Source organism: Phyllobates terribilis, unplaced genomic scaffold, assembly GCF_046119375.1.
Source record: "Phyllobates terribilis strain yellow unplaced genomic scaffold, ASM4611937v1 Scaffold_13__5_contigs__length_258822181, whole genome shotgun sequence".
Classification (NCBI taxonomy): Eukaryota; Metazoa; Chordata; class Amphibia; order Anura; family Dendrobatidae; genus Phyllobates; species Phyllobates terribilis.
The window spans coordinates 101,103,611-101,123,643 of NW_027362773.1; the positions used below are offsets into that span (position 1 = coordinate 101,103,611).

General features: G+C 40.0%; 1 protein-coding gene across 5 annotated transcripts in view; it reads left to right on the top strand.

The window, feature by feature from the left end:
* IRAG1 (inositol 1,4,5-triphosphate receptor associated 1) overlaps positions 1-20,033 on the top strand; it is a 154,875-nt gene that overhangs the window by 115,374 nt on the left and 19,468 nt on the right. For all 5 annotated transcript variants that reach the window (XM_073658300.1, XM_073658301.1, XM_073658303.1 and 2 more), the window contains one exon: positions 14,304-14,436. In XM_073658300.1, coding sequence (XP_073514401.1) covers positions 14,304-14,436 — 133 coding nt within the window. The remainder of the gene's footprint in view (positions 1-14,303; positions 14,437-20,033) is intronic.

Genomic DNA, 20,033 nt, shown 5'->3' on the forward strand with positions numbered 1-20,033 from the left:
TATAACTACTATAATACTGCCCCCTATGTACAAGAATATAACTACTATAATACAGCCCCCTATGTACAAGAATATAACTACTATAATACTGCCTCCTATGTACAAGAATATAACTACTATAATACTGCCCCTTATGTACAAGAATATAACTACTATAATACTGCTCCTATGTACAAGAATATAACTACTATAATACTGCCCCCTATGTACAAGAATATAACTACTATAATACTGCCCCTATGTACAGGAATATAACTACTATAATACTGCTCCTATGTACAAGAATGTAACTACTATAATACTGCCCCTATATACAAGAATATAACTACTATAATACTGCTCCCTATGTACAAGAATATAACTACTATAATACTGCCCCCTATATACAAGAATATAAGTACTATAATACTGCTCCTATGTACAAGAATATAACTACTGTAATACTGTCCCCTATATACAAGAATATAACCACTATAATACTGCTCCTATGTACAAGAATATAGCTACTATAATACTGCCCCTTATGTACAAGAATATAACTACTATAATACTGCCCCCTGTGTACAAGAATATAACTACTATAATACAGCCCCCTATGTACAAGAATATAACTACTATAATACTGCCTCCTATGTACAAGAATATAACTACTATAATACTGCCCCTTATGTACAAGAATATAACTACTATAATACTGCTCCTATGTACAAGAATATAACTACTATAATACTGCCCCCTATGTACAAGAATATAACTACTATAATACTGCCCCTATGTACAGGAATATAACTACTATAATACTGCTCCTATGTACAAGAATGTAACTACTATAATACTGCCCCTATATACAAGAATATAACTACTATAATACTGCTCCCTATGTACAAGAATATAACTACTATAATACTGCCCCCTATATACAAGAATATAAGTACTATAATACTGCTCCTATGTACAAGAATATAACTACTGTAATACTGTCCCCTATATACAAGAATATAACCACTATAATACTGCTCCTATGTACAAGAATATAACTACTATAATACTGCCTCCTATGTACAAGGATATAACTACTATAATACTGCCCCTTATGTACAAGAATGTAACTACTATAATACTGCTCCTATGTACAAGAATATAACTACTATAATACTGCTTCTATGTACAAGAATATAACTACTATAATACTGCCCCCTATGTACAAGAATATAACTACTATAATACTGTCCCCTATGTACAAGAATATAACTACTATAATACTGCTCCTATGTACAAGAATATAACTACTATAATACTGCCCCTATAAACAAGAATATAACTACTATAATACTGCTCCTATGTATAAGAATATAACTACTATAATACTGCCCCCTATATACAAGAATATAACTACTATAATACTGTCCCCTATGTACAAGAATATAACTACTATACTACTGCTCCTATGTACAATAATATAACTACTATAATAGTGCCCCTATATACAAGAATATAACTACTATAATACTGCTCCATGTATAAGAATATAACTACTATAATACTGCCCCCTATATACAAGAATATAACTACTATAATACTGTCCCCTATGTACAAGAATATAACTACTATAATACTGCTCCTATGTACAAGAATATAGCTACTATAATACTGCCCCCTATGTACAAGAATATAACCACTATAATACTGCTCCTATGTACAAGAATATAGCTACTATAATACTGCCCCTTATGTACAAGAATATAACTACTATAATACTGCCCCCTATGTACAAGAATATAACTACTATAATACAGCCCCCTATGTACAAGAATATAACTACTATAATACTGCCCCCTATGTACAAGAATATAACTACTATAATACTGCCCCTTATGTACAAGAATATAACTACTATAATACTGCTCCTATGTACAAGAATATAACTACTATAATACTGCCCCCTATGTACAAGAATATAACTACTATAATACTTCCCCTATGTACAGGAATATAACTACTATAATACTGCTCCTATGTACAAGAATGTAACTACTATAATACTGCCCCTATATACAAGAATATAACTACTATAATACTGCTCCCTATGTACAAGAATATAACTACTATAATACTGCCCCCTATATACAAGAATATAAGTACTATAATACTGCTACTATGTACAAGAATATAACTACTGTAATACGGTCCCCTATATACAAGAATATAACCACTATAATACTGCTCCTATGTACAAGAATATAGCTACTATAATACTGCCCCTTATGTACAAGAATATAGCTACTATAATACTGCCCCCTATGTACAAGAATATAACTACTATAATACTGCCTCCTATGTACAAGAATATAACTACTATAATACTGCCCCTTATGTACAAGAATATAACTACTATAATACTGCTCCTATGTACAAGAATATAACTACTATAATACTGCTCCTATGTACAAGAATATAACTACTATAATACTGCCCCTATGTACAAGAATATAACTACTATAATACTGTCCCCTATGTACAAGAATATAACTACTATAATACTGCTCCTATGTACAAGAATATAACTACTATAATACTGCCCCTATAAACAAGAATATAACTACTATAATACTGCTCCTATGTATAAGAATATAACTACTATAATACTGCCCCTATATACAAGAATATAACTACTATAATACTGCTCCTATGTACAAGAATATAACTACTATAATACTGCCCCTATATACAAGAATATAACTACTATAATACTGCTCCTATGTACAAGAATATAACTACTACAATACTGCCCCCTATGTACAAGAATATAACTGCTATAATACTGCCCCCTTTGTACAAGAACATAACTACTATATTACTGCTCCTATGTACAAGAATATAACTACTGTAATACTGCCCCCTATGTACAAGAATATAACTAGTATAATAGTGCCCCTATGTACAGGAATATAACTACTATAATACTGCCCCCTATGTACAAGAATATAACTACTGTAATACTGCCCCTATGTACAAGAACATAACTACTATAATACTGCTCCTATGTACAAGAATATAACTACTATAATACTGCACCCTATGTACAAGAATATAACTACTATAATACTGCTCCCTATGTACAAGAATATAACTACTATAATACTGCCCCCTATATACAAGAATATGACCACTATAATACTGCTCCTATGTACAAGAATATAACTACTATAATACTGCCTCCTATGTACAAGAATATAACTACTATAATACTGCCCCTTATGTACAAGAATATAACTACAATAATACTGCTCCTATGTACAAGAATATAACTACTATAATACTGCCCCTATGTACAGGAATATAACTACTATAATACTGCTCCTATGTACCAGAATGTAACTACTATAATACTGCCCCCTATATACAAGAATATAAGCACTATAATACAGCCCCCTATGTACAAGAATATAACTACTATAATACTGCCCCCTATATACAAGAATATAACCACTATAATACAGCCCCCTATGTACAAGAATATAACTACTATAATACTGCCCCCTATATACAAGAATATAAGCACTATAATACAGCCCCCTATGTACAAGAATATATCTACTATAATACTGTCCCCTATATACAAGAATATAACTACTATAATACTGCCCCCTATGTACAAGAATATAACTACTATAATACTGCCCCCTATGTACAAGAATATAACTACTATAATACTGCCCCTATGTACAAGAATATACGGTAACTACTATAATACTGCCCCATGTACAAGAATATAACTACTATAATACTGCCCTCTATGTACAAGAATATAACTACTATACAACTGCCCCCTATGTACAAGAATATAACTACTATAATACTGCTCCTATGTACAAGAATATAACTACTATAATACTGCCCCTATATACAAGAATATAACTACTATAATACTGCCCCTATGTACAAGAATATAACTACTATAATACTGCCCCCTATGTACAAGAATATAACTACTATAATACTGCCCCCTACGTACAAGAATATAACTACTATAATACTGCCCCCTATGTACAAGAATATAACTACTATAATACTGCCCCTATGTACAAGAATATACGGTAACTACTATAATACTGCCCCATGTACAAGAATATAACTACTATAATACTGCCCTCTATGTACAAGAATATAACTACTATACAACTGCCCCCTATGTACAAGAATATAACTACTATAATACTGCTCCTATGTACAAGAATATAACTACTATAATACTGCCCCTATATACAAGAATATAACTACTATAATACTGCCCCTATGTACAAGAATATAACTACTATAATACTGCCCCCTATGTACAAGAATATAACTACTATAATACTGCCCCCTACGTACAAGAATATAACTACTATAATACTGCCCCCTATGTACAAGAATATAACTACTATAATACTGCTCCTATGTACAAGAATATAACTACTATAATACAGCCCCTATGTACAAGAATATAACTACTATAATACTGCCCCCTATGTACAAGATTATAACTACTATAATACTGTCCCTATTGTAAGGTGGCTAATGGTTGTGTAGTCGATGGGGGGTATGTATCACAGAGATGTCTGGTATCTTTGATGTAACCCAGAGTATTTTCTCTAGTAAAAAAGGAATAGTTGTTCCACGGTCTGGTGAAATAATTCTTTCTTTATTTTTCATCCATTAAAAACTTGCAAAAAATTACAAAGGTTGCATAGACAGGGTAGGGGAGCAAGGTTAACAGCCTATTTAATGGAGGCTGTTGTTTAGCACATGGTCTGTGTGTTTGGAGGGAGAAGGCCTCCTGTGTGTGGTTGTCTCCAGACCAAGCCAGGATACTGGACGCTACAGCAGCTTGTGTGACCACAGCGCTGGCTATCCAGAGACTTTGCTAATGGGACAATTTCCTTTGTTTTTGCCTGCACTAAAGGCTGTTTGTTTGCGTTTTTATTTTGAATGGTTGATGAAGCTAATAAACCGTTATGGACATTCAAAGGAACATGCCTCCTGTTTGTCTATCATCGCACCTGATTGAGTACAATCCCTACAATTGGTGGAGAATGTGGGCAGTGTTCCCAGCAGAGACATGAGACTGCTACAGGAAAGACTGCATGTCCTGGGTGAAATCTGTCACAAGCCAGCAAGCATCGCCAGACAAAATGGAGGACCTGCTGAAACACCTGGTCCAGTCGCAGCAGCAGGAGACCAACAGGCTGTTGTTACAGCAGATCCAGCAGCACCAGCAGAAACAATGGCAGCAGTTGCAGCTTCTGGCACCCGCCATCCAGGGCAGGACGAGTGCCCCAACCCCAAGTCCGGCTGATGACGCCCACGTCCGGAAGTCGGTAAGATGGGCTTTGCAGAAAAGGACCCCGGGGGATGACGTTGAGGCCATCCTGACGGTGTTTGAAAGGGTCGCCGAGAGGGAAAAACTTCTGCTAGAGCAGTGGGCAGAGGTACTGGCACCATACTTGACGGGAGAGCCCCAGAAGGTGTACTATGATTTAGCTTTGCAGGACACCAAAGAGTATGGCAAGCTAAAAACTGAGATTCTCTCGCGCTTGAGGGTGAAAATGGCTATCAGGGCGCAGCGGGTTCATTGCTGGACGTATCACCAGGACAAACTACGTCGCTTCCAAATGTTTGACCTGTTGCACTTGGTCCAGAAGTGGCTGCAGCCAGAGTCCTCTATGCCTGCGCAGATGGTAGAGCGAGTGGTAATGGACAGGTTTATGCACTCCCTACCGAGGCCCAGACAGACTTGCGTTGCCCAGGGTGATCCCCGGAATGCCGATGAACTGGTCGGACTGGTCGAGAGATACTAGGGGGTTGAAATTTCCTTGGGAAGGCAGCCCACTGCATACTGGGGGTCCCAACAGGAGGCAGAGGCCCAAAAGGGGTTGGGGCATCCAAGGTCCTAAGGGCCGGGGGAGGTGGTGCCCAAGGTCCCTACGGATGTTGTTGTTTGCTGGAGGTGCCACGGCCCAGGCCATATAGCCGCCAGTTGTCCCCTGACCCACAAGCTGATGGACTGCAGTATAGGACGCCGTTGTTCATATTATGCGTATCCGGCCTACAGTGTAAACTGTCCACCCAGCGAGGGGCCTCAAGCGTGTCCTGTGAAGGTGAACGGGTGGAAGGTAACGGCACTGCTAGACTCCGGGAGTCTGGTGACCCTTGTGAAGGCCACCCTTCCTCTCCAACTGATTCCGGGGAAAAAAGTCAGCATACGGTGCATTCATGGTGATACTAAGGACTATCACATGGCCAGAGTGGACATTGAAACACCCCACGGTACTGAGTCCCACGAGGTCTGCGTCGTTCAGGACTTATTGCACCCCATCATTATAGGCCGGGACTTTTGTTTATTTCGGGATCTGTGGGGGAAGGGTTCAGGGTTCACTGTCTCGGATTAGAAACCAGTTAACCCTGATGGAGTTATCACCACACCCAGAGCCAGACTCGTTTCCATTTTCTGTTCTTGTGGGGAATGAGGAGGTCGTGCCCCATGAGTCTGACATTCCGGAGTTAGGGGTGAACAGTGAGAATTTTGGGTCTGCCCAACATAAGGACCTAACTCTGAAGGAAGTCTTTAATAATGTCACTGTTATAAATGGGATGGCACAGGAGCCAGGGGCTGACACAAGGTTTCCACATTTTATGATGAATGGGGAGTTGTTGTAACGGGTCATGAAAGTGAGGGAGGAGCATGAGGAGCAGTTAATAGTGCCGGGCCCCTATAGACGGAAGGTGTTGGACAAGGGCCATTCACATGTCTTGGGGGGACATCTGGGAGTGGAAAAAATGCAGGAACAGATCATGCAAAGGTTCTATAGGCCCGGATGTCACCGGAAAATATTAAAGTATTGCAGGTCTTGCCATACATGCCAATTAACTGCCCCCACCTCTCACTTTCGAAGTACCCTCTTAACTTTGCCTATTATTGAAGTGCCGTTCGAGAGAATTGCTATGGACTTGGTCAGTCCCCTGGTTAAATCTGCTCGTCAGTATCAGTATACATTGGTTATCCTGGACTATGCCACCCGCTGTCCTGAAGCGATTCCACTGAGAAACTCCTCCGCAAAGAGTATAGCTCGCGAGTTGGTCCACGTTTTTTCCAGAACAGGCTTACCAAAGGAGATCCTGACCGACCAGGAAGCTCCCTTTATGAGTAAGGTGATGAGGGAGTTATGCATAGTCCTGCAAATCTCCCAACTGAGGACTTCAGTATACCATCCTCAGACAGAGGGCCTTGTGGAAAGGTTTAACAAGACTCTAAAGATTATGCTGAGGAAGGCCATAGAAAAGGACGGTAGAGACTGGGACTGTCTCCTACCGTATCTGTTGTTCTCCACCCTAGAGGTTCCATAGGCCTCTACGGGGTTCTCGCCATTCGAACCCCTGTATGGCCGACATCGGCGGGGTCTCCTAGATGTCGCAAAGAAAACCTGGGAAGCCGAGGTCACGCCCCACAGGAGCGTCATCGAGCACGTCTCTCTGATGCAGGAGAGGATTGCAAAGGTTATGCCCATCGTAAAAGACCATCTCCTCCAGGCACAAGAAGCTCAGGCCACTGTCTACAACTGGTCAGCCAGAGTGAGGCAATTCAATCCGGGAGACCGAGTCCTTGTGCTAATTCCTACAGTGGAGAGTAAGTTCTTGGTCAAATGGCAAGGGCCGTATGAGATGGTGGAAAAAATTGGTGAAGTGAACTACAAGGTTCATCAACCGGGAAGACATATGCCATACCAGATATACCATGTCAACCTAATCAAGCCATGGCAAAACAGAGAGGCCGTGGAAGCTCCATGCTTGCTGGGCAAGCCAGAAGGTGACGTTGGAGGAGTCACAATAGCGGAAACACTAACGAAGGCCCAGAAACAGCAGTGTCGGGAGTTACTGCAGAAGAACCGGGATCTGTTCTCAGAATTGCCGGGCTGCACAAGGGTCATAGAACACGAGGTTCTGACGGAGCAACATATGCGGGTGAACTTGAAGCCCTATCGGATACCTGAGGCCTGACGAGAGTTGATCTCCAAAGACGTGGCTCGTATGTTGAAACTCGGTGTCATTGAAGAATCCAAGAGCGGTTGGTCGAGCCCGATCGTCTTGGTCCCAAAGCCCGATGGTGAGTGGAGATTCTGTAACGACTATCGGAAGTTGAATGAGGTCTTCAAATTCGACGCATATCCCATGCCATGTGTTGATGAGCTGATCGAGAGGCTTGGGCCAGCAAGGTACATAACCACCTTGGATTTGATGAAGTGATATTGGCAGATCCCCATGGCACAGGGAGCCAAGGAGAAGACTGCGTTTTCTATGCCAGACAGATACTTCCAGTATATCCGTATGCTGTTTGGACTGCAGGGGGCTACTGCAATCTACCAGAGAGCCATGGATCGCATCCTTGCATCCCATAAGAAATACGGCATACCTGGACAGTATTGTTATCTTCAGCCCAGACTGAGAGAGTCATCTGGAAAAGGTTCAGGTCGTGTTTGATGCTCTAAGGAAGGAGGGTTTTCAATAAACCCGAAGAAATGTGCCATGGGGAAAAAAGAAGCCAAGTACCCTGGATATGTAGTGGGTAGAGGCGAGATCAAACCCCAAATTACTAAAGTGGAAACAATCCAAACTTGGCCGAGACCGCTGTCGAAAAGGGAAGTTAGAGCCTTACTGGGAATCGTGGGATACTACAGGAGGTTTATCCCAAACTTCGCCATGACGGCCGCACCCCTAACTGACCTCCTTAAAGGGACAAAATCAGCCATGGCCAAGAGGACTGCAGAGGTGGAGACTGCCTTTCAAGAGATGAAAGTGGCTGCGTGTAGGCAACTGTTACTGGTTGCCCCTGACTTCAAGAAAGAGTTTATACTCCAGACAGATGCCTCAGATGCCAGTTTAGGAGCAGTCCTTTCCCAGGAGATACATAGGGAGGAGCACCCTATCATCCACCTGTGTAGGAAGCTGTCCTCCTGCGAGAAAAATTATTTGCTCATAGACAAGGAGTGCTTGGCCATAAAGTGGGCGGTGGACACGTTGCGATACTATCTTCATCTGCTAGGTCCAAAATTTAGATTGGTATCCGACCATGCCCCACTCAGATGGATGAGGGAAACAAAGGGAAAAAATGCTAGGGTCACCCGCTGGTTTTTACCCCTACAGGACTTCAACTTCCATGTAGAACATAGAGCAGGGAAGCTACATGGTAATGCCGATGCCCTCTTGAGAATCCCCTGTCTGGTAGTAGAAGGTGCCAAGCCCCATGGCTTTAGGCAGAGGGGAGAGGTATGCAAGGTGGCTAATGGTCGTGTAGTCGATGTCGATGGGAGGTATGTGTCACAGAGATGGCTGGTATCTATGATGTAACCCGGAGTATTTTCTCTAGTGCATGTAAGCACTAAGAGGATTGTTTGTTGCACCTGGGACCGGGTTATGGGTAGCTGTGAAGAGTTGAGCGGGTCTAGCTACCCACATCCCTCACCTCTGGGTGTGGTTAACAGCCTATTTAATGGAGGCTGTTGTTTAGCACATGGTCTGTGTGTTTGGAGGGAGAAGGCCTCCTGTGTGTTTGGAGGGAGAAGGCCTCCTGTGTGTTTTGTCTCCAGACCAAGCCAGGATACTGGACGCTACAGAAGCTTGTGTGACCACAGCGCTGGCTATCCAGAGATTCTGCTAAAAGGACAATTTTCTTTCCTTTTCCCTGCACTAAAGGCTGTTTGCTTTCATTTTTCTTTTGAACGGTTTATGAAGTTAATAAACCATTATGGACATTTAAAGGAACATGCCTCCTGTTTGTTTATCATCGCACCTGAGTGAGTACAATCCCTACACTATATACAAGAATATAACTACTATAATACTGTCCCCTATGAACAAGAATATAACTACTATAATACTGCCCCTATGTACAAGAATATAACTACTATAATACTGTCCTCTATGAACAAGAATATAACTACTATAATACTGCCCCTATGTACAAGAATATAACTACAATAATACTGTCCCCTATGTACAAAAATATAACTACTATAATACTGCCCCCTACGTACAAGAATATAACTGCTATAATACTGCCCCTATGTACAATAATATAACTATTATAATACTGCTCCTATGTACAAGAATATAACTACTATAATACTGCTCCCTATGTACAAGAATATAACTACTATAATACTGCTCCCTATATACAAGAATATAACTACTATAATACTGCCCCCTATGTACAAGAATATAACTACTATAATACTGCCTCCTATGTACAAGAATATATCTACTATAATACCGCTCCTATGTACAAGAATATAACTACTATAATACTGCCCCTATGTACAAGAATATAACTACTATAATACTGCCCCCTATATATAAGAATATAACTACTATAATACTGCTCCTATGTACAAGAATATAACTACTATAATACTGCCCCCTATATATAAGAATATAACTACTATAATACTGCTCCTATGTACAAGAATATAACTACTATAATACTGCCCCTATGTACAAGAATATAACTACTATAATACTGCCCCCTATATATAAGAATATAACTACTGTAATACCGCCCCTATGTACAAGAATATAACTACTATAATACTGCTCCTATGTACAAGAATATAACTACTATAATACTGCTCCCTATATACAAGAATATAACTACTATAATACTGCCCCCTATGTACAAGAATATAACTACTATAATACTGCCTCCTATGTACAAGAATATATCTACTATAATACTGCCCCTATGTACAAGATTATAACTACTATAATACAGCTCCTATGTACAAGAATATAACTGCTATAATACTGCTCCTATGTACAAGAATATAACTACTATAATACTGCTCCTATGTACAAGAATATAACTACTATAATACTTCCCCCTATATACAAGAATATAACTACTATAATACTGCCCTTATGTACAAGAATATAACTACTATAATACTGCCTCCTATGTACAAAAATATAACTACTATAATACTGCCCCTATGTACAAGAATATAACTACTATAATACTGCTCCCTATGTACAAGAATATAGCTACTATAATACTGCCCCCTATGTACAAGAATATAACTACTATAATACTGCCCCCTATGTACAAGAATATAACTACTATAATACTGCCCCTATGTACAAGAATATAACTACTATAATACTGCCCCTTATGTACAAGAATATAACTACTATAATACTGCCCCTATGTACAAGAATATAACTACTATAATGCTGCTCCTATGTACAAGAATATAACTACTATAATACTGCCGCTATGTAGAAGAATATAACTACTATAATACTGCCGCTATGTACAAGAATATAACTACTATAATACTGCCGCTATGTACAAGAATATAACTACTATAATACTGCCCCTATGTACAAGAATATAACTACGATAATACTGTCCCCTATGTACAAGAATATAACTACTATAATACTGCCCCCTACGTACAAGAATATAACTGCTATAATACTGCCCCTATGTACAAGAATATAACTACTACAATACTGCTCCTATGTAGAAGAATATAACTACTATAATACTGCCGCTATGTAGAAGAATATAACTACTATAATACTGCCGCTATGTACAAGAATATAACTACTATAATACTGCTCCTATGTACAAGAATATAGCTACTATAATACTGCCGCTATGTACAAGAATATAACTACTATAATACTGTAATGCTGCCCCCTACGTACAAGAATATAACTACTATAATACTGCCCCCTATGTGCAAGAATATAGCTACTATAATACTGCTCCCTATGTACAAGACTATAACTTCTATAATACTGCCCCCTATGTACAGGAGTGTAACTACTATAATACTGCCCCCTATGCACAAGAATATAACTACTATAATACTGCCCTCTATGTACAGGAATATAACTACTATAATACTGCCCCCTATGTACAAGAATATAACTACTATAATACTGCCCCTAAGTACAAGAATATAACTACTATAATACTGCTCCTATGTACAAGAATATAACTACTATAATACTGCCCCTATGTACAAGAATATAACTACTATAATACTGCTCATATGTACAAGAATATAACTACTATAATACTGCTCCCTATGTACAAGAATATAACTACTATAATACTGCCCCTATGTACAAGAATATAACTACTATAATACTGCCCCTAGGTACAAGAATATAACTACTATAATACTGCCCCCTATATACAAGAATATAAATACTATAATACTGCCCCCTATGTACAGGAGTGTAACTACTATAATACTGCCCCTATGTACAAGAATATAGCTACTATAATACTGCTCCTATGTACAAGAATATAACTACTATAATACTGCCCCCTATATACAAGAATATAACTACTATAATACTGCTCATATGTACAAGAATATGACTACTATAATACTGCTCCCTATGTACAAGAATATAACTACTATAATACTGCCCCTGTGTACAAGAATATAACTACTATAATACTGCCCCTATGTACAAGAATATAACTACTATAATACTACCCCCTATATACAAGAATATAAATACTATAATACTGCCCCCTATGTACAGGAGTGTAACTACTATAATACTGCCCCTATGTACAAGAATATAACTACTATAATACTGCTCCTATGTACAAGAATATAACTGCTATAATACTGCTCCCTTTGTACAAGAATATAACTACTATAATACTGTCCCCTATGTGCAAGAATATAACTACTATAATACTGCCCCTATGTACAAGAATATAACTACTATAATACTGCCCCTATGTACAAGAATATAACTACTTTAATACTGCCTCTATGTACAAGAATATAACTACTATAATACTGCCCCCTATGTACAGGAATATAACTACTATAATGCTGTTACCTATATATAAGAATATAACTACTATAATACTGCTCCCTATGTACAGGAGTGTAACTACTATAATACTGCTCCTAAGTACAAGAATATAACTACTATAATACTTCCCCTATGTACAAGAATATAACTACTATAATACTGCTCCCTATGTACAAGAATATAACTACTATAATACTGCTCCTATGTACAAGAACATAACTACTATAATACCGCCCCCTATGTACAAGAATATAACTACTATAACACTGCCCCCTATGTACAAGAATATAACTACTATAATACTGCTCCCTATGTACAAGAATATAACTACTATAATACTGCCCCCTATGTACAAGAATACAACTACTATAATACTGCCTCCTATGTACAAGAATATAACTGCTATAACACTGCCCCCTATGTACAAGAATATAACTACTATAACACTGCCCCCTATGTACAAGAATATAACTACTATAATACTGCCCCCTATGTACAAGAATATAACTACTATAATACTGCCCCCCATGTACAAGAATATAACTACTATAATACTGCTCCTATGTACAAGAATATAACTACTATAATACTGCCTCCTATGTACAAGAATATAACTACTATAATACTGCCCCCTATGTACAAGAATATAACTACTATAATACTGCCCCCTATGTACAAGAATACAACTACTATAATACTGCCCTCTATGTACAAGAATATAACTACTATAATACTGACCCTATGTACAAGAATATAACTACTATAATACTGCCCCCTATATACAAGAATACAACTACTATAATACTGCCCTCTATGTACAAGAATATAACTACTATAATACTGCCCCTATGTACAAGAATATAACTACTATAATACTGCCCCCTATGTACAAGAATACAACTACTATAATACTGCCCTCTATGTACAAGAATATAACTACTATAATACTGACCCTATGTACAAGAATATAACTACTATAATACTGCTCCTATTTACAATCATATGATTCTGAAGTAGGAGGATTGTTTATGTGACTATATTGCTGTATTACATGATATTTTATATATGTGGCCTTGATGTGTGACATTTCCATCATGGAGTCTCCCTCTCTGTTCCCCAATGATAAGAAACCAGAGCTGTTGATAGATGTCTTATTCACATCCTGTAATTAGGTCTAAAAGTTTTACACTTGTTTTCTTCTTCTGGGGTTTTTGAAGGGATGGACTCGGGCTCCATGGAGGCAGCAGGTTCTCTCCTCATGTATTTATGGGATATGTTGGGGTACCGCGCTGCTGGGGGGCAGGTTACTTTATAGAGGAACCTTCCCGGGATTTTGCCTCTGATTCTCATGTTTGTAGCATGTGGGATGCAGATAAATGGAAATTGTGAATAATGGCATTATTGAACCCATGGTATTCCAGGCTCTTCTCCTGTCCAGTCTCTGTCTGCTGATGATGAAGATGAGGAGAAAGGGGAACCTGAATCCGATGTGATGCCCAATATCCCTGACATCTTATTGAGGAAACTTCGTGTTCATAAAGCCCTCGCAAGCAGGTACAATCCAGAATATTCTTCACAACAGTTTAGTTACTGGGGGCAGTGACCTATACGGAAAATACAGAAAGGATTCATCAACTTATATGTAAGGAGGTGGACATGCTGCCCACATTCCCCCTTGAAGACAGATGGGTTGTTGTAATGTATATTGTGACATGTGTTATTAGTGACGGTCTTGTATTTTGCCCGACAGTAGGGAGAGTTAGAGTTAATGATTGGGACTAGCCCAGAGTGGGAGGGGCTAAAGTGAAGGGATAGAGGCAGTTTCCTGTCAGGAGATGAGATAGGGCCCAGCCTGCAGCAGGAGCAGACCTAGGGTATGTGCACACGATCAGTATTTGCTGCGGAGTGGACGCAGCGCACTTGTGCTGCGTCCAATCGGCAGCGGCCAGACGCTACAGCCTAGTGGATGGGATTTGTAGAAATTCCATGCCCACTATGCGTCTGCGGAAACTGACATGCTGCGCGTCTTTCCAGACCGCAGCATGTCAATTCCTCCTGCGGGTCCGCATGCGGGCTATCGCCATAGCCCTAATCTCTATGAGGAAAGTCCACATGTGGGAAAAAAAAAGCCTCCACTCATTAGCATATTGAGCGGGAGCTGCCGGCGGCTTCTCTGCAGCATCAGGGCTGCAGGCACGGAGACATCGTGTGCACATACCCCTATCGTCTTCAGACAAAGTTGTTCTTCAATAAAAGACAGTTGCTTTGTAAGTGGTGGTCTCCCTCTTTAATCTCTGTAAGACCTGGTCAGACGAAGTCACCAGCAAAGTCAAAGTTCACCAGTCATGCTGATGAAAGATACAGGAAATCGTTTGTGCCGACTGGTATGGCAATGTACAACAACTACCCAAGTGTCTGGTGTATTATTGGTGTTCTAATTGTATATCTTATTTTGTACTGACCAGTCATGAAAAGGAATGTCTGAGATTATACCTGCAAAATTCTACTGTTATGTTGTAATTGATGTCTATCCTGTATTATACTCCAGAGCTGCACTCACTATTCTGCTTGTGCAGTCACTGTGTACATACATTACATTACTGATCCTGAGTTACATCCTGTATTATACTCCAGAGCTGCACTCACTATTCTGCTGGTGCAGTCACTGTGTACATACATTACATTACTGATCCTGAGTTACATCATGCATTATACTGCAGAGCTGCGCTCACTATTCTGCTGGTGCAGTCACTGTGTACATACATTACATTACTGATCCTGTACTGATCCTGAGTTACATCCTGTATTATACTCCAGAGCTCCACTCACTTTTCTGCTGGTGCAGTCACTGTGTACATACATTACATTACTTATCCTGCACTGATCCTGAGTCACAAACTGTATTATACTTCAGAGCTGCACTCACTATTCTGCTGGTGGAGTCACTGTGTACATAAATTACATTACTGATCCTGTACTGATCCTGAGTTACCTCCTGTATTATACCCCAGAGCTGCGCTCACTATCCTGCTGGTGCAGTCACTGTGCACATACATTACATTACTGATCCTGTACTGATCATGAGTTACATCCTGTATTATACTCCAGAGCTGCACTCACTATTCTGCTGGTGTAGTCACTGTGTACATACATTACATTACTTATCCTGTACTGATCCTGAGTTACATCCTGTATTATACTTCAGAGCTGCACTCACTATTCTGCTGGTGCTGTCACTGTGTACATACATTACATTACTTATCCTGTACTGATCCTGAGTTACATCCTGTATTATACTCCAGAGCTGCACTCACTATTCTACTGGTGCAGTCACTGTGTACATACATTACATTACTTATCCTGTACTGATCCTGAGTTACATCCTGTATTATACTCCAGAGCTGCACTCACTATTCTGCTGGTGCAGTCACTGTGTACATACATTATATTACTGATCCTGTACTGATCCTGAGTTACATGATGTATATATCCCAGAGCTGCACTCACTATTCTGCTGGTGCAGTCACTGTGTACACACATTACATTACTGATCCTGTACTGATCCTGAGTTACATCCTGTATTATACTCCAGAGCTGCACTCCCTATTCTGCTGGTGTGGTCACTGTGTACATACATTATATTACTGATCCTGTACTGATCCTGAGTTACATGCTGTATATATCCCAGAGCTGCACTCACTATTCTGCTGGTGCAGTCACTGTGTACACACATTACATTACTGATCCTGTACTGATCCTGAGTTACATCCTGTATTATACTCCAGAGCTGCACTCCCTATTCTGCTGGTGCAGTCACTGTGTACATACATTATATTACTGATCCTGTACTGATCCTGAGTTACATGCTGTATATATCCCAGAGCTGCACTCACTATTCTGCTGGTGCAGTCACTGTGTACACACATTACATTACTGATCCTGTACTGATCCTGAGTTACATCCTGTATTATACTCCAGAGCTGCACTCACTATTCTGCTGGTGCAGTCACTGTGTACATACATTATATTACTGATCCTGTACTGATCCTGAGTTACATGCTGTATATATCCCAGAGCTGCACTCACTATTCTGCTGGTGCAGTCACTCTGTACACACATTACATTACTGATCCTGTACTGATGCTGAGTTACATCCTGTATTATACTCCAGAGCTGCACTCCCTATTCTGCTGGTGTGGTCACTGTGTACATACATTACATTACTGATCCTGTACTGATCCTCAGTTACATCCTGTATTATACTCCAGAGCTGCACTCACTATTCTGCTGGTGCAGTCACTGTGTACATACATTACATTACTGATCCTGAGTTACATCCTGTATTATACTCCAGAGCTGCACTCACTATTCTGCTGGTGGAGTCACTGTGTACATACATTACATTACTAATCCTGAGTTACATCCTGTATTATACTCCAGAGCTACACTCACTATTCTGCTGGTGGAGTCACTGTGTACATACATTACATTACTGATCCTGTACTGATCCTGAGTTACATGATGTATATATCCCAGAGCTGCACTCACTATTCTGCTGGTGCAGTCACTGTGTACACACATTACATTACTGATCCTGTACTGATCCTGAGTTACATCCTGTATTATACTCCAGAGCTGCACTCCCTATTCTGCTGGTGTGGTCACTGTGTACATACATTATATTACTGATCCTGTACTGATCCTGAGTTACATGCTGTATATATCCCAGAGCTGCACTCACTATTCTGCTGGTGCAGTCACTGTGTACACACATTACATTACTGATCCTGTACTGATCCTGAGTTACATCCTGTATTATACTCCAGAGCTGCACTCCCTATTCTGCTGGTGCAGTCACTGTGTACATACATTATATTACTGATCCTGTACTGATCCTGAGTTACATGCTGTATATATCCCAGAGCTGCACTCACTATTCTGCTGGTGCAGTCACTGTGTACACACATTACATTACTGATCCTGTACTGATCCTGAGTTACATCCTGTATTATACTCCAGAGCTGCACTCACTATTCTGCTGGTGCAGTCACTGTGTACATACATTATATTACTGATCCTGTACTGATCCTGAGTTACATGCTGTATATATCCCAGAGCTGCACTCACTATTCTGCTGGTGCAGTCACTCTGTACACACATTACATTACTGATCCTGTACTGATGCTGAGTTACATCCTGTATTATACTCCAGAGCTGCACTCCCTATTCTGCTGGTGTGGTCACTGTGTACATACATTACATTACTGATCCTGTACTGATCCTCAGTTACATCCTGTATTATACTCCAGAGCTGCACTCACTATTCTGCTGGTGCAGTCACTGTGTACATACATTACATTACTGATCCTGAGTTACATCCTGTATTATACTCCAGAGCTGCACTCACTATTCTGCTGGTGGAGTCACTGTGTACATACATTACATTACTAATCCTGAGTTACATCCTGTATTATACTCCAGAGCAACACTCACTATTCTGCTGGTGGAGTCACTGTGTACATACATTACATTACTGATCCTGTACTGATCCTGAGTTACATCCTGTATTATACCCCAGAGCTGCACTCACTATTCTGCTGGTGCAGTCACTGTGTACATACATTACATTACTTATCCTGTACTGATCCTGAGTTACATTCTGTATTATACTCCAGAGCTGCACTCACTATTCTGCTGGTGCAGTCACTGTGTACATACATTACATTACTGATCCTGTACTGATCCTGAGTTACATCCTGTATTATACCCCAGAGCTGCACTCACTATTCTGCTGGTGCAGTCACTGTGTACATACATTACATTACTGATCCTGTACTGATCCTGAGTTACATCCTGTATTATACTCCAGAGCTGCACTCACTATTCTGCTGCTGCAGTCACTGTGTACATACATTACATTACTGATCCTGAGTTACATCCTGTATTATACTCCAGAGCTGCACTCACTTTTCTGCTGGTGCAGTCACTGTGTACATACATTACATTACTGATCCTGTACTGATCCTGAGTTACATCCTGTATTATACTCCAGAGCTGCACTCACTATTCTGCTGGTGCAGTCACTGTGTACAGACATTACATTACTGATCCTGTACTGATCCTGAGTTACATCCTGTATTATACTCCAGAGCTGCGCTCACTATTCTGCTGGTGCAGTCACTGTGCACATACATTACATTACTGATCCTGTACTGATCCTGAGTTACCTCCTGTATTATACTCCAGAGCTGCACTCACTATTCTGCTGGTGCAGTCACTGTGTACATACATTACATTACTGATCCTGAGTTACATCCTGTATTATACTCCAGAGCTGCACTCACTATTCTGCTGGTGCAGTCACTGTGTACGTACATTACATTACTGATCCTGAGTTACATCCTGTATTATACTCCAGAGCTGCACTCACTATTCTGCTGGTGCAGACACTGTGTACAGACATTACATTACTGATCCTGTACTGATCCTGAGTTACATCCTGTATTATACTCCAGAGCTGCATTCACTATTCTGCTGGTGCAGTCACTGTGTACATACATTACATTACTGATCCTGCACTGACCATGAGTTACATCCTGTATTATACCCCAGAGCTGCACTCACTATTCTGCTGGTACAGTCACTGTGTACATACATTACATTACTGATCCTGCACTGATCATGAGTTACATCCTGTATTATACTCCAGAGCTGCTCTCACTATTCTGCTGGTGCAGTTACTGTGTACATACATTACATTACTGATCCTGTACTGATCCTGAGTTACATCCTGTATTATACTCCAGAGCGGCACTCACTATTCTGCTGGTGCAGTCACTGTGTACATACATTACATTACTGATCCTGAGTTACAACCTGTATTCTACTCCAGAGCTGCACTCACTATTCTGCTGGTGCAGTCACTGTGTACATACACTACTGATCCTGTACTGATCCTGAGTTACATCCTGTATTATACTCCAGAGCTGCACTCATTATTCTGCTGGTGCAGTCACTGTGTACATACATTACATTACTGATCCTGTACTGATCCTGAATTACATCCTGTATTATACTCCAGAGCTGCGCTCAGTATTTTGCCGGTGGAGTCACTGTGTACTTATCCTGTAGTATATGATGTATTACAGTGA